Source organism: Pan paniscus, chromosome 23 (assembly GCF_029289425.2).
Source record: "Pan paniscus chromosome 23, NHGRI_mPanPan1-v2.0_pri, whole genome shotgun sequence".
Taxonomy (NCBI): Eukaryota; Metazoa; Chordata; class Mammalia; order Primates; family Hominidae; genus Pan; species Pan paniscus.
Window position 1 is genome coordinate 56,721,035 of NC_085927.1, and position 15,798 is coordinate 56,736,832.

The 15,798-nt window shown below is 49.3% G+C and overlaps 1 protein-coding gene across 7 annotated transcripts in view; it reads left to right on the forward strand.

Moving 5' to 3' along the window:
- Nucleotides 1-15,798, forward strand: part of TBC1D22A (TBC1 domain family member 22A) — a 419,760-nt gene that overhangs the window by 115,051 nt on the left and 288,911 nt on the right. For all 7 annotated transcript variants that reach the window (XM_003812372.6, XM_055106057.2, XM_014343350.6 and 4 more), the window contains 2 exons: nt 3,017-3,087; nt 15,594-15,722. In XM_003812372.6, coding sequence (XP_003812420.3) covers nt 3,017-3,087; nt 15,594-15,722 — 200 coding nt within the window. The remainder of the gene's footprint in view (nt 1-3,016; nt 3,088-15,593; nt 15,723-15,798) is intronic.

Consider the following 15,798-nt stretch of genomic DNA (forward strand, 5'->3'; position numbering starts at 1 on the left):
GAAGTGAGATTTGTCTGTGCTACAAAAGTCTTTTTAAGAATGGAAGGGACGTAGTGGACAGACCCTGGTATTGAAGGTTGCTTAGTTCCTGTGTGACCTTGGTCAAGTCACTTAACCTCTCTGAGGCTATTTCTTTCATATACAATAGTGATCACAGCCCTAAGTAACACAAGCTTGTTTTGAGGATCAAATAAGATAATATGTATGAAAGCTCTCTTTTAACACCAAAGCTTGAGCAGTTTGAGGCTTGTCTCATTATGTATATTCAGGATTTTTGAATTTTTGTGAATTTCTTCCAGTGAAGAGAGAGGTTTAGAGAACATTAACAAATGAGTTTCCTCTCAGCTTTTTCTCGTAAACCATAATCAGAAAACCAGAGTTATGCCAAGGGAGAGACACTGGGAACATGGTCGGTAAACGTTACATTATTGGTGTTCAGATATGAGGTTCCTGCTTTTCATAATATCCTTAGGGTACTGGGGAAGATTTGATATTTTCTGAGATTGCTGTAAAATGCAAGTTATTGCTGCGACTATTGCCCAATTATTCTGTACTTATTTTACTTAGACTTTAGTAATTGGAAAAAGATTAGATGTCAGGACTTTGTATTTTGTTGATTATATTAGCAAAGTCTTCTCTTTAATCATTTCTTTTATTCCTGTTATTAATCATTAGCTCCAAGCTGTTAGGAAAACAACCTAATGGTAGATTCCTAACTTAAAGAAATAATTACTTGAGTTTCCGTGGGATTGGACAAGTGTTGCTATACCTAGACATAGAAATGGATTCTCTTGCCATTTGGGGCATGGGAGTGAGACACTCAAGGAGACTCGGAAGGTCGATGGAATGCAGGGCCCACAGCCTTACCCCTCTGCCCGATGCTTGTCCTTCCCTGCCCTTGGAGGTGCTGGACCTTGCTCCAGGACCCCTCTGCCTCTGGCCAGCCCCTCCCTGCTCGTGATTTTTTTCTACTTGTAGGTATTTATAAAGCCTCATTGACTTGTATTAGACTACCTTGAAGACTTTGTTGTCTGTGTAGAATATGGCCACATCCTTAATTAATGGTGTATAAAGACAAGCTTATCTCCGTGAAACAATTTCTTTCAAAACCAGTAGTGAGAAAAACCACATCATATATGTATGCTTAAATAGCATATAGAAAGTTGAGATGGATGAAAGAAAGGAAAACCAATTAACATGATCAGGTTGGGGAAAAAGCCTTCAGGAGAGAGTAGGGGGAAGGAAGAGAGAGAAGGAGGTGGGAGGGAGAGAGAGAAGGTGGTGAGAGGGAGAGAGAGAAGGAGGTGAGAGGGAGAGAGAGAAGGAGGTGGGAGGGAGAGAGAGAAGGAGGTGGGAGGGAGAGAGAGAAGGAGGTGGGAGGGAGGGAGAGAAGGAGGTGGGAGGGAGGGAGAGAAGGAGGTGGGAGGGAGGGAGAGGAGGTGGGAGGGAGAGAAGGTGGGAGGGGGAGAGAAGGTGGGAGGGGGAGAGAAGGTGGGAGGGGGAGAGAGAAGGAGGTGGGAGGGAGGGAGAGAAGGAGGTAGGAGGGGGAGAGAAGGTGGGAGGGGGAGAGAGAAGGAGATTGGAGGGGGAGAGAGAAGGAGGTGGGGGGAGAGAGAAGGAGGAGGGAGGGAGAGAAGGAGGTGGGAGGGGGAGAGAGAAGGAGGTGGGGGGAGACGAGGTGGGAGGGGGAGAGAGAAGGAGGTGGGAGGGGGAGAGAGAAGGAGGTGGGGGGAGACGAGGAGGTGGGAGGGGGAGAGAGAAGGAGGTGGGGGGAGAGGAGGAGGTGGGAGGGGGGAGAGGAGGAGGTGGGAGGGGGAGAGAAGGAGGTGGGAGGGGGGAGAGTAGGAGGTGGGAGGGGGGAGAGAAGGAGGTGGGGGGGAGAAGGAGGTGGGGGGGAGAAGGAGGTGGGAGGGGGGAGAGAAGGAGGTGGGGGGAGAAGGAGGTGGGGGGGAGAGAAGGAGGTGGGAGGGGGAGAGAAGGAGGTGGGAGGAGGGAGAGAAGGAGGTGGGAGGAGGGAGAGAAGGAGGTGGGAGGAGGGAGAGAAGGAGGTGGGAGGGGGGAGAGAGGGAGGTGGGAGGAGGGAGAGAAGGAGGTTGGGGGAGAGAAGGAGGTGGGAGGGGGAGAGGAGGTGGGGAGAGAAGGAGGTGGGAGGGGGAGAGAAGGAGGTGGGGGGAGGGAGAGAAAGAGGTTGGGGGAGAGAAGGAGGTTGGGGGAGAGAAGGAGGTTGGGGGAGAGAAGGAGGTGGGAGGGGGGAGAGGAGGTGGGGAGAGAAGGAGGTGGGAGGGGGAGAGAGAAGGAGGTGGGGGGAGAGAAGGAGGTGGGAGGGGGAGAGAGAAGGAGGTGGGGGGGAGAGAAGGAGGTGGGAGTGGGGGAGAGAAGGAGGTGGGAGGGGGAGAAGGAGGTGGGAGGGGGGAGAGAAGGAGGTGGCGGGGAGAGAAGGAGGTGGGAGGGAGGGGGAGAAGGAGGTGGGAGGGAGGGGGAGAAGGAGGTGGGAGGGGGAGAGGAGGTGGGGGGGAGAGAAGGAGGTGGGACGGGGGAGAGAAGGAGGTTGGGGGGGAGAGAAGGAGGTGGGAGGGGGGAGAGAAGGAGGTGGGAGGGGGAGAGAAGGAGGTGGGAGGGAGAGAGAAGGAGGTGGGAGGTGGGGAGAGAAGGAGGTGGGAGGGTGGGAGAGGGGGAGAGAAGGAGATGGGGAGAGAAGGAGGTGGGAGGGAAGGAGGCCAGTATACTCTGGACTTCTCTGGTTGAAGGAGGAAGGGATCATGGGGCCTCACGTGTTCCAGGGTAGCTCCAGGATTCTGTTGTAAACAGGTAACCTGTAGCTTGGTTTGAATAGAATGGTCACTTACCTTCTCTCAGATATTGAAATCAATCGTATCTGAAATGTTGATGATTTAGTTTAATTTGTTTATGGGGCTCCTTGCCTCCTAATTAAACAGGTGGAATGTGTTAAAGCACTGGGGAGGTTTGCTAACCTTTTGCAAATCTTGTTTTTCCTTGTCTCTTTTTTCATCAACAGAGGAATTACGGAGGTTGAGCTGGTCCGGAATCCCTAAGCCAGTGCGTCCAATGACGTGGAAGCTCCTCTCAGTAAGTCCCACCGCACCGCCCATCAGCGCCTCCTTCCTGTGCACAGGGACTGCAGGCGTCTGGCCTGAGTAGGGCCTGACAGCCACAGCCCACGGGTTTGCCCTGGCTTTGTTGCAGTGATAAAGGCCTTTGTTCTGGCTAAGCTGACATTTTCCATTCTTTGCTTAATTTTAAGCTTGGTTTGACAGGACTGGCAGAAAACAAGAATAGGTAATAATTATGACAACTATATTTTTTCCTCAGATTTTATTAAAAAATCTTTCTATGTTCCAGCCTGTGATATAGAAAGGTTTCAGCATAGATGGTTGTTTCAACTCCGAGGAGTTGAAACAGGGAAATATGTTTTAATTTTGTTTCAAATATGCTGAAAACAAGGACATATGTTTGACCAAGTTTTTTTTTTTTTTTGTAAGTATTAGTAGCGTTGTTAGGAAAAGAGAAGAAATGGATGAGAGAAGTGGTTTGTGTTTCTGTGGTGGAGTGTGGAGTTCTGGCTGCCGCAGCTCTGGCGCTCAGCTGCCGGTCTGGAAGTCCTTGGGGAGAGGTTGGGGTAGGCGGTGGTGACATCAGCATGCCTTCGTGCACTTAGCTCAGGCTTGCCGTTGGAAGTGAGTTTGGCCCTGCCCACCATTTCAGAATTGTTTATAGACAGTTTTCTTCTCTTTTCCTTTTTCATTATTTTTGGAGCTAAGTCAATAGGGAGCTCTAAATGTTTACTCTAAACTGGGTCTGACTTTTAGTATTTAAGACTCTTTCTGGCTAATGAGCCTTAATAAGTTTGCAGCTTAGTACCTCGTAATCCTAAATGCAGACGCAGCTCTGAACAGCGAATATTTATTGATTAAATATTCTTTTGCAATTAAAATTAGACTTGCTGCCATTGCTTATGTTTTTGTTTGGTGCTTTTTTATTTTAACCTAGTTTTCCAGTTTATATCCAGTTTTCTAAATGTCCCCTAAGATAGGTTGCAGACTTCTCAGGTTGGTTTGTAGGAAGTTTTGATGAAAACACCGAATTGCCGTTTTCTGTTTATTAAGGATGTGCCGTGTCTAGGGGGAAAGTCTCACGTGAGTTATTTTATACTGTGCTTTCTCCTCTAATTCTCAGCCTCTGAGGGTTGTGGTTCCGCTTCCCTAATGTGTGTAGTACGGGAGTTGATGTGGAAATGGACACTCTGGTTTCAGTGGACAGAGGAGCACAAGGGGAGGTGACAGACAGCCCCACTCTGCTGGTTGTGGACAGGAGGGCAGGTGGGTGTAGGTGGAGTCTGGGCCAGGAATCCCGGCGAGGCAAGTGAGAGTGTGAACCCAGGAGATCTGAGACTGGTCTCAGTTGATTTAGAAAGTTTATTTTGCCAAGGTTGAGGGCGCACTGGCGACGCAGCCTTAGGAGATCCTGACGACATGTGCCCAAGGTGGTCGGGGCACAGCTTGGTTTTATACACTTAGGGAGACATGAGACATCCATCAGTACATGTAAGAAGTGGCGAGGGAGCTTCCCGGTCACAGATAGGTGATACACGAATGGTTACATTCTTTTGAGTTTCTGATTAGCCTTTCCAAAGGAGGCAAATCAGGTGTGCATCTGTCTCAGTGAGCAGAGGAGTGACTTTGAATAAAATGGGAGGCAGGTTTGCCCTAAGCAGTTTCTAGCTTGAGTTTTTTATAGTGATCTTGGGGGCCCAAGCATTTTCCTTCACAAGAGAAAGCCTGAGCATTCTCAGAGCGTTGACTTATGAAAGGACAGGCACGTGTAGTCCTCTAACCATCATAGCTTGCAGGGGCCTTTGCTTGGGAGCCGGAGATGAATTAGACACTAGCCTGCCATTAGGAGGAGGTCGGGTGCTGCAGACTTGTGGTGGGACAGTGGTGGTGGAGGCCAGACTGCATGCTATAGGATGGACAGGACACGAGTATGAACCAGGGGGTGGAGGAGTACCACAGCGTGGGGGCAGTTTAGTGCAGAGGGTCAGCTTCTGTTAAGAGGGGACTTCACACCTGGGATCTGCATGGCCATGGCAGGTGGGGAAGGAGGGGAGGGTGTGGAGACTTGCAGTCACAAGGGATAGGGATGAACGTGGTGGTTCTTGGCCCTCTCAGGGCTTGGATTGACAGATGAGTAGAAAACAAATGTTAGATCAGGGAGCAAAGCTTGTCGTTGCAAATGTGGGGTGCTAAGAAAGGGTTCATGAGGATGCCAAGTAAGGCTTCTTGGGGAAGGTGGCATCTTACGTGGCATCTCAAAAGTGTTGTTAGTGTTCTCTCTGCTAGTGGGAAGTGGGGAGACCATGAGAGCTGGGGCACACAGTAGGGGTGGGACAAGCAGGAACACAGGCTGGTGTAGAGGGGCCCAAGAGGAGGCCAGGTGACAGCCGCCCTACTGCCATCCCTACCCACCTCATTGCTTGGGTTTTATTCTGAAGGAGAAACTGGGAGTGGTGAGCCTGTGTTTCTGGAAGAGTAAAGCCTTGAAAGAGCCGTTGGTTGGTTCATTCATTCATCCATTCATTCATCCATTGGCATTTATTGAGCACTTTGTGTTTTAGGCACTGTGTCGGGTGCTGGGAAATAGCACGCAGGGAAGGAGACCAAGTCGTCCCCCTGGGGCCTGCAGAACAGATAGTAGAAGGCCTGCCTTTTTCTCTTGCCCCCTCCAACCCCGACAGACCTAGGCTACGTGGAGACGGATCCCATTCTCTCAGGATCTTATTCCTGTGCTCCCAGTGCGCTGCTGCCCTGTGTCTGTCCCTTACTGAGTGCTTGCCCTGCATCAGACCACGCATTCAGAGATTCTTGTGGACAGGCCTGTGGCAGGCAGCTCAGGGAACAGGCTGTTCTTGCCCAGTTTCTGGCTCGTAGGAGCAGTGCTGGTTGTAAGGGGAGGCTGCTCTTGGCAGGCTCTTGGGAGGGGACTAGAGCTGGGACAGGAAGAACTGGGAAGGGACAGGTAAGGGAGTTGAGGGGCCAAAGGCTACAGGGGTGGAGTAAGAGGACTCTGGCAGCTAGAGTAGGGAGCAAGCGTTGGTTCTTTTTCCGGGAACAAGTGCTCACTGTGCATTTGCCATGCTCCATGCCCTGTGTTGGTGAGCACTGATGCCATCCAGCTCCCCAGGCAGTCATGCTGCACCATGGCTCTGGGCCTTCTGTAAGAGGAGAGATCTGGGGAGAGATCTGGGAGCACAGTGCACAATGCCAGTCACCCATCCCTGAGTCAGCATGTGCTGCTCACACATCTGCTCTCAGCCAGGCCCTCTGCAGGTGCTGGGGTTACAAGAACCTCTGGGACAATGGTGGGGACTGGGAACTCAGCAGGGAAGGGGTCTCCCCAATCAAGGATGCCTCTTTATCATTCCCTGAATCCCAAAGTTTAAACCTGGCTTCCCATTCAACTCTCCTGGGAGCTTTTCCCGATCCTGGTGTCCGGGCCCACGAAGCAAATTGGAATCTCTAGGGTGGACTCAGGCGTCAGGGTGTTGACTGACTCTAGCATGCCGTGAACCATGCAGTCCACAGAGTGCCTACCCTGCGGCTAGGCAGGGGATGGGAGGCGAGGGTGTGGGAGGTTCAGGCCTGCCCTCTTCACCTGTGGGTTTCCATTCTGGTCACATGTCATTATCACCTTTGGAGCTCAGGAAATACTGTTACCTCGGTTCTTGGGGGTTCTCACGTGTGCCCAGGGCTGAAGACGGCTGCTCTAGGACTCTCAGGCTCCAGTGGGGCAAGGTAGGGCATACATGAACCACCTGGGAAGCAGGTCATTGAGAGTTATGCGCTATGCCCGCCACTGCAGGCAGCACACACCTGGGCTGAGGTACCTGGGCAGGAGAGCTGGCCTGGGGCGTTGGAGGGCCCGCGTTGGAGGAGAGAGGCTGAGTGAGACTCGCTGAGAGCCATGAGCATGTTGTCTGGGAGGGTTCGGGTGAGCAGGGTAAGATGGGAGGGATTTATCCCAGTCTATGAGTCCTTCCAGGATTCAGAGGTTAACAGTTACACCCAGAATTGAGAATTTATCATTTGTCCGGCTTAAAAGGCAGATAACCAAAGCTGTGCTTGAATGGGAACCTATTTCAGGGTCTGGCAAACTAATGACTCTTTTTCATTGTGTTTATGATTTGTCATTAACATGATTCTAGTAGCCTTATTTTTAATTGATGAGTGGGCAGTGCCACTTCAATGAAGAAGGACGAGAAACATGACTTGTCATTTATGAAAAACTAACATCTAGTCTAGAACATACCATTAAGCCACTAGTAATACTACTTAATGTTTACATTTTATGCAAGCAGGGTAGTAACTTTTTAAAAATTACTGCTATACAGAATCATATTTCTGGCTCTTTTTAAAATAAGTATTTCAGAAACATGGCACAAAAACTAATTAAACATTGAACATTTGCATTAGTGAGTCTAATGGTTAACAGTGATGAGTGAAGCTCCAGTATTATCTTTGTTTTTGCAGTTTATTGAGGTAGGTTTGCATAGGAACACAGTGGGAGGGAACAATTTGGTTCTTGTGTCACCGGGACAATTTAGATATAAGTATATGCATGCATTGTTTTACATTTATGATGAGTGTTTTTATAGCATGCTAATACAGCAATTAAGTTTTCTGTAGTTCTGTCATTTAAAATTCATTGCATACTTGAATGTATTTCATTTGCATAATTTCTAGTCTTGCTTAATTATTGAAAGGCCTCAACTTGCATATGTGTGTTTTCCTTTAGGGATGGGAGTGTCAGGAGCACGTGTAGGGTTTTTATTGCCTGCATTCCGATGATGACGTACTTGCCTTTTAGAATTTGTGTTTCAAGTTAATTTACATTTTGGGGAGTTGGAAGTATTTCTGAGAGCCCTCTTGCAAGTTCACTATGGATTTTTTGTTGCCACTGAATGCGGTTGATGTCAGGCTGCCTACACTACGGCCTAGCTGATCACCCCTGGTGGCCTACGCTGCCCTGTGTTGAAGGCCAGGCCCCTTCACTGGCACACAGGCCTTCTCTCCTGGCTGCTGCACGCAGCTTCACACCCATCATTGGCCAGGCTCTGTTTCCGGCCTTGCCCCCGGCCAACCCGGACACATTTCCCTGTGTCCTCTGTGCTCCGTCTCTTTCTCTCCACCTCTGTCTTCTCCACTATCAAAACCAAACCCAGAAGTGTATGCTTGTTCTTACTTGTCCCAAGTGAGCACATGCATCTTTCTCCCTGAGTCTCAGGGCTGTGGCCACCTTTGGGTCTGACAGGATCGCTGCATGTCGTGATCACTCTTGCACTCAGCGAGGAAGGACTGAGGTTCCGTTGTGGGGCAAACAGCATTCCAAGCCCTTGGATGAACATTCCGCCCTCGTGGACCTCACATTTTGGTGGGAGAAGACAAACAATATACCGAGAAGTAGATTTGATGTGCTGTGGAATGTGAGGAGTGCTGTAGGAAAAGGGCTGGGATCAGCTTGGTGGGATGGTGAGGGCCGAGGAGGGGAAGGGGCTGTTGAAGTAGGTGGGTAGTGGTCAGGGTGGGCCGCACTGAGGAGGTGACTTTGAGCAGGGACTTAGAGGAGCAAGGGAGGCAGCTAAGCAGGTGCCTGGGGGTGCATTCCTGTCTGGTTCATTCTTTGGAGAGGGCTTACCCGTTCCCTTACTGTGTTTCCCATCAGGGAATAGTGCCCACCAGACACAGGTGATGAAGAGGGAGAACAGTAAGTAACAGGAAGCAGTGCCGTGGGCTCCTCCCACAGCTGGGGAGGTGGAGACCGAGAGAGGGTGCTCTTGTGGAAAGGTGGCTGCTGGCCCTGCACAGACTGAGAGCAGCGGACAGCGGCTGTCCTCGAAAGGGCAGCCAGTCAACACCCTGGGCTTGGTGGCCCCTGTGGTCTGTAGCAGCTAATCTCTGCCATTGTGGCCCAGAGCAGCCACAGGGAATCTGTATAAAGGAAAGCACATAGTTGTGTTCCCATAACACTTTCTTTACAAAAATGGGTGGGCAGGATTGGCTGATGGTCAGTTTGCTGACCCCTGATCTAGATGAAATGGGTCCTAGCAGAGGAAGAGTAAGTTCAGAGAGAGGCACTGAGGCAGGAGAGGTGTGGCATTTAAGGAACATTTAAGCAGCGAAGTAAAAGTGGGAGGGGCCATGGTGAGTGACGAGTCTCGGCCTCTTGGTCAGAGAGGCAGGAAGGGCCAGGCCCGCAGGAGCGGTCAGCCTAGGCAGGGGCTGGGCTTTTATGCTGGGCATGATTAGAAGCAATTGGAAGTGTTTTCGGGGTGGTGGTGTTAAAATGATGTGATTGTCACAGAGTCTCTACAGCCAGAGTGTGGAGAAAGGACTGTGGGGTCTGTGTCCACCCACTGATGGACAGTCCCCTGTGAGCCCGGCCAGTCTTCAACGTCTCTGTATCCAGGGCTGAGCAGCAGGTGGGAGAGTGGCTGGGGCTGGGTGAATGAATGTTGTTGTTGTGTGTATCTGTGGGTGGCTCTTAGCATGCGGATTTGTCCCCAGGTCTTCAGTGACTTGGGATCACATGGCTCTCCTGAGCAGTGTGGGACCTCAGGTTAGGAGCTGGGGCTTGGCTTGAGTTTGCCTTCGTGTCCATGCGACTCTGGGCACATTAACCACGTTTCCTGAGCCTGTCTCCTCATCTGCAGATAGGGACAGTGACGGCCTTCTGTGATTAGTGGGATTAAAGCAGCACTGTGTGAAGCACGGAGCCTGGTGAGGACCCAGCCCTTCCTTAGTTCACCTGTGGGTATGGCAATTCGGGGGCAAAGAAAAAGAAGTAATCGTATGTAATTGTTATTGCCAAGAGATGGACAGGCTTGAAATAACAACAAGGTGCAGACGGGTCTGGATGAAGCCTGTGGCTCTGAGAGGGTTATCTGTGAAGCTGGCTTGAACTTGAAGTAGAAGCTTGTTTCACTCAGGTCTGGCCGTCACTGCCCCCCCTTGTAATTTTATGCCTTCCCATCACTGTGGGCAGGGCTGGGTACCCAACAGAAGGAGCTCTGCACCTGGCAATCCACCAGCACATCCCAGTGAAAGAGGCCTGATTCTGGAGATGCTCAGGTGGGTCATTAAATAACCACCCGGAAGGCACTGCAGAACCACGCCTGGCACTTCTGTGCACACTCGGGGCTGGTTATTCTTTTTGTTACTGTTAGAATTTTTTTTTATTTTTTTTTTTGAGGCGGAGTCTCACTCTGTTGCCCAGGCTGGAGTGCAGTGGTGCGATCTTGGCTCACTGCACGCTCCGCCTCCCGGGTTCACGCCATTCTCCTACCTCATCTTCCCAAGTAGCTGGGACTACAGGCATCCGCCACCACACCTGGCTAATTTTTTGTATTTTTTGTATTTTCACCGTGTTAGCCAGGATGGTCTCAATGTCCTGACCTCGTGATCTGCCCGCCTCTGCCTCCCAAAGTGCTGGGATTACAGGTGTGAGCTGCCGCGCCTGGCCAGTCACTGTTAGAATTATGCGAATCAATACACTCTTTGGAATACTACTATTTCCTCATTTTATGGGAAAACAGAGGCCAGGTGGGAATAATGGCCACACCTTTCCTCCATCACGAGGACTCTGAGTGTCCCTCGAGTACCTCTTGGCAGCTAGACTGTTCTGTGCCCCTCTCCAGAATACTGTAATTCACCGAGGATTGTTTTCTGGAGAGAGTGTTCTCCTCTGGGGCACCTCCTCCCATTGGGTTGGGGATGCGTTTGACATGCGTGTCACCAGGCCGTTGTGACCCGATGCCCTTTCTGCCAGGGCTACTTGGAAATCACGCATCGTGAACCTTGAAGGTATCCGGTATTCCTTTGAGCTAAAAGTTCACTGTAGGAAGTTTACTTCAGGAAGTAATTGACATTGTTAGCTGATGTGTGTTTGAGAATACTGGACAATTAGAAATAATCAAAATACTCACAAATCGGGGAAAGGTGCCATAGAAATGCGTATGATGGAAGCCAGTGTCACCTTCAAAATGGATGTTTTAGAGCACGGTTGGCAAATGTTTTCTGTAAAGGCCTAGATAGTAAATATTTGAGCCTGTGGGCCGTGTGGTCTCTTGTAGCCACTCCACTCTGCTGCAATAGGGCAAAAGCAGCCACACACAGTACATAAACGGATGGGCCGTGCCCTGTCCAGCAAAATTTTATTTACACAAATAGGTGGTGGGCCGTAGTTTGCTGATTCCTGTTGTAGAACAGGACTTAACAACAGTGGGAATATGGCCATGATTTTAAAGGGAAAGGACCGATCATAAACTGGGCTACATTAAAGTTAGGAACTTCTCTTCATCAAAGACGTCATTAATAGGGTGAAAAGGCAAGTCACAGAAGGAGGCTGTTTACAGCAGGACTCACATGTGGACTATCTGGATATGAACACCTGTGAATCAGAAAGGAGGAGGCAGATGGCCTCATGGGAAGGGACTCAAACATCTATACTCACACTTCACAGATGCAGACACGCAATGGCATCCCTTTGTCTCCTGGGAAATTCAGATGAAAATGAAATGTAGCTTAATAGATACCACTGCAAAGCCATCAGAATGGCTAATGTGAAAAGGTTGCACAGTATCAAGTGTTGGCAAGGATGTAGGACATTGGGAATTTGCATACACTTCTGACAGGAGTAGAGTCACTTTGAAGATTCTTTAGCAAAGTCTTTCGGAGGTGTGCAAACCTAGCAGGCCCGCTCCCAGGTATACACTTAACAGAAATGCATCTCATGTACTGTAAAAGGGAGCTTCAAGAATCTTTAAAGCAAAAACTGGAAACAGCACAAGTGTTTGTTAACAGAATGGATTTCATACACGGCAGTGTTATGCGGCAGTGGAGGAAGGAACTACTGTTACGTGTTATAACATGAATTAATTTTCAAGTGTAACCCTGAATGAAAGCAGCCAGACAGAAAAAATGCCACTTAGGAGGGGAGGAGGTAAGGGGCGGTGGCCGAGAGGCCTGCTAAGACGGTGATGGTCTGGCTTTGACCTGGGTGGTATTGATGGATGTGTTCAGTTTGTGATAATGCACACGATTTTGGGGTACACCTTTATCTAAGTATGCTATACTTCAATAAGCATTTATTAAAAAGAAGTTTCAGTGGTGTGATCCTAATGTGTTAACGTGAGTGTGCCTGAGTGTAATTTATAATATGGAATAGGTGCCAGTGGAAGCTTACGGAGGATGGAAGGAATGCCAGTGCTCACGCAGCTGAAAAGATGGGGCTAGAGTCTGGCTTCATGCTCGAGGCCTGGCGGCTCTCTGAGTCCCGCTCTCTTTCAGGTCAGCTTTTCTCAGTGGACCTGCAGCTTGTGATTCTCCCCTCCCATCAGAGGGTGGCCGCCGCAACTCCACACTGTGCGCGTTCACTTTCATTCACAGCAGCAGCCAAGAAAAGCCCTGGCTTGGCTCCTATTCCTGCCTTGGGCCACCTCTCCACCCCCAAACTGTCAGTCATGGTGGCTGGAAGATGGCTTAGCCGTGTAGCTTAGCCCAGTTAAGACCTGTCCTGAAAGAAGAGGCTTCTCATCCGGACCACAAGGGTTGGGCAGAGGGTGCCGTGGCTCCCAGAGCAGCTTCAGGGCTCTGTTCGAACAAGGATGAGTAGATATTTGGTGGCTAACACAGTGATGTCTACTACAGATGGGGAAACACTTTCAAAGGCTAAAAGTGCCTTCCGGGATGTATTTGTTCATTCAGTCACTCGTTCATATGTGATTCACCCAGTGAAAGCTTGTGTGCCTGCCATCTGGTTGGTACCATGAGGGCCTGGTCCTGAGTGAACTTCCTGCTAGATGCCGCTGGAGCGCCAGGTGACCAGCACCACTTCGTGGGAGAAGTGACTACTGACCAGGAGCCCAGTCAGACTTCATGGGAGAAGTGACCACTGGAGACACTTGAGGGATGAGAAAGACATGGCCAGGCACAGCAGTAAGACTGCTAGGAAAAAAACAAGGAGAAAAGCCTTTTCTGTTTTTTTGAGACAGAGCCTTGCTCTGTTGCCCAGGCTGGAGTGCAGTGGCCTGATCTCGGCTCACTGCAACTTCCCTCCCGGGTTCAAGTGATTCTCCTGCCTCAGCCTCCTGAGTAGTTGGGATTACAGGCATGTGCCACCACATCTGGCTAATTTTTGTATTTTTAGTAGAGATGGGGTTTCACCATGTTGGCCAGGCTGGTCTCGAACTCCTGACGTCGTGATCTGCCTGCCTCGGCCTCCCAAAGTGCTGGGATTACAGGTGTGAGCTACCGCGTCTGTCCGAAAATCTTTTTGAAATAAGATACAGGAACACTAATTATAAAAGAAAAACTATCAACTGGACTTCATGAAACTTTAAGACCTTATCTGTTTGAGACATAAAAGCAAGCCATAGACTGGGGAGAGGAATGACAGTAAATACAAAGGAAAAAGATTTGTATCTAGAGTGTGTACAGAGCTCGTCAAACTCAGTGAGAAGACGACACACAACCTGAGTAAAAGCTGGGCCAAAGATTTGAACAGATACTTCACCAAGGAAGAGATGCGATGGCCCCACGAAGAGATGTTCGGTATCATTGATCATTATGGAAACGAAATTAAAACCACACCCAACTGCATGGCTGATAGTTAGATTCACAGTACTAAGTGTTGGAAAGGCTGTGTAGCATCTGGAATTCTCATACATTGCTTGTCGGAATGTAAAGTGGAGTAATTTCTTTGGAAAAAGAGCTGACAGTTTCTTAGAAAACTAAGCATATCCCAATGTTATGGCCCAGTAACTCGACTCCTAGGTATTTAACCATGAAAACCCAAAGCGTATGCCCACGAAAATCCTGTGCAGGAATATAACAAACCCCAAACCGGAAACAACCGAAATGCTCATCGACAGGCGAATCTTTAACAAACTGGTGGATCCGTTCAACGGACGCAGCTAGAAAAAGGAAATCAAAGCTGATTCACGTAACTTGGATCCGTCTCGGAAGGTGCTGTGCTGCTGAGTGAAGGAAAAGCTTGCACGATGTGTAGGTCCTGAGTGACTCCATTTCTGGGGAGTCCTAGGGCAGCCTCAGCCATGCACAGTGAGGAGGTGAGCACCTCCCCGGCCAGGGCTGGGATGGACTGCAGAGGGTACTGGGAAGTATACAGGGGCGGGGGGATAGAAGTGTGTCTGTATCTTCCTTGGAGCAGGAGTTACATAGCTGGATGCCCTTGTCAAAAGCCACCAAACTGATTGCTTAAAATGGGTGCATCTTATTTTATAAATTAGAATTGGCCATTTATATCTGGGGGTTTTGCATCTGCAGATTCAACCAACTGTGCATCGAAAATATTTGGGAAAAAAAGGCCGGCACGGTGGCCCATGCCTGTAATCCCAGCACTTTGGGAGGCTGAGGCGGGTGGATCACGAGGTCAAGAGATCGAGACCATCCTGGCCAACATAGTGAAACCCGTACTAAAAATACAAAATTTAGCTGGGCGTGGTGGCGGGTGCCTGCAGTCCCAGCTACTCGGGAGGCTGAGGCGGGAGATCACTTGAACCCGTGAGGCGGAGTTTGCAGTGAGCCGAGATCATGCCACTGCACTCCAGCCTGGGCGACAGAGTGAGACTCTGTCTCAAAATAAATGAATAAATAAATAAATGGTAACAGTGCAACAAAAGATAACATAAATAAAAAACAGCACAGTATAACAATTACATAGCATTTACCTTGTATCAGGTGTCATAAGTCATCTAGAGATTATTTAAAGTATTCAAGCAGATGTGCATAAGTTACATGCAAATACTATGGCATTTTATATAAGGGTCTTGAGTAGCTAAGAATTTTGGTATCCCCCATAGATACTTAGGGACAACTATATATTGTCAATAATGTCAAGTTAAAAAGTAGAAACAAGGCAACAGAAACCATGAAATCCTGGGCAGTCTGGCCCAGGAATCAGGCTCTTCGTGACCTCCTTGTGCTGCCTGGCCCTTTCTGACTTCAAGTCCCCTTTATGTACTGAGACTGCAGCTGCCATGGGCCCATGAGTCTTTGAAGATAGCACATTTGCATAAGTGAGAGTACGTACACACGTATGTGTGTATATGCATGCGTGCATATGTGTGTGTGTGCGTGGGGTGTGTGTGCGTGGTTGCTGTTAGAAGACAGTTCAGACTTTGGAATCCTGTCTGGTATATGAGGCCTCTAGAGAAGCGCTTGTTTCATCTCGCAGCCCTGTTGTAGAAGAGCCTTGGGCCCACCTGCTGCAGGGCCTGTGGGACTGTTGTCCAGGTGAGTGGGGAGGGCCTGCACCGGGAGGCTGCGGACGCAAGCCCAGGCCCCTTCCTGAGTGCTGTCGGGAGTGGTGCTTGCATTGTGTTCAGCTGGCTGAGCTCCTCTGTGTGTGTTTCTTTTTTCCCACAATTTGTGCTCCTCTCTGTGTCAGATTTCAGAATGCCAAGTTTAGGTAGGATGGAAGTCTTTTTATTTCACGCTTAATAATAGGGACTCCATGAATTAGCTATAACCATGTATATTTTTTGTTTATTTCTCACCCAGGGTTACCTTCCCGCCAATGTAGACCGGAGACCAGCCACTCTCCAGAGAAAACAAAAAGAATATTTTGCATTTATTGAGCACTATTACGATTCTAGGAACGACGAAGTTCACCAGGACACATACAGGCAGGTGGGAATCCTTTCTTTTTTTCGTATGTTGCCTGATGTACTTTGCTTTGCTGTGATTTATAGGAGGAAATGTTTTA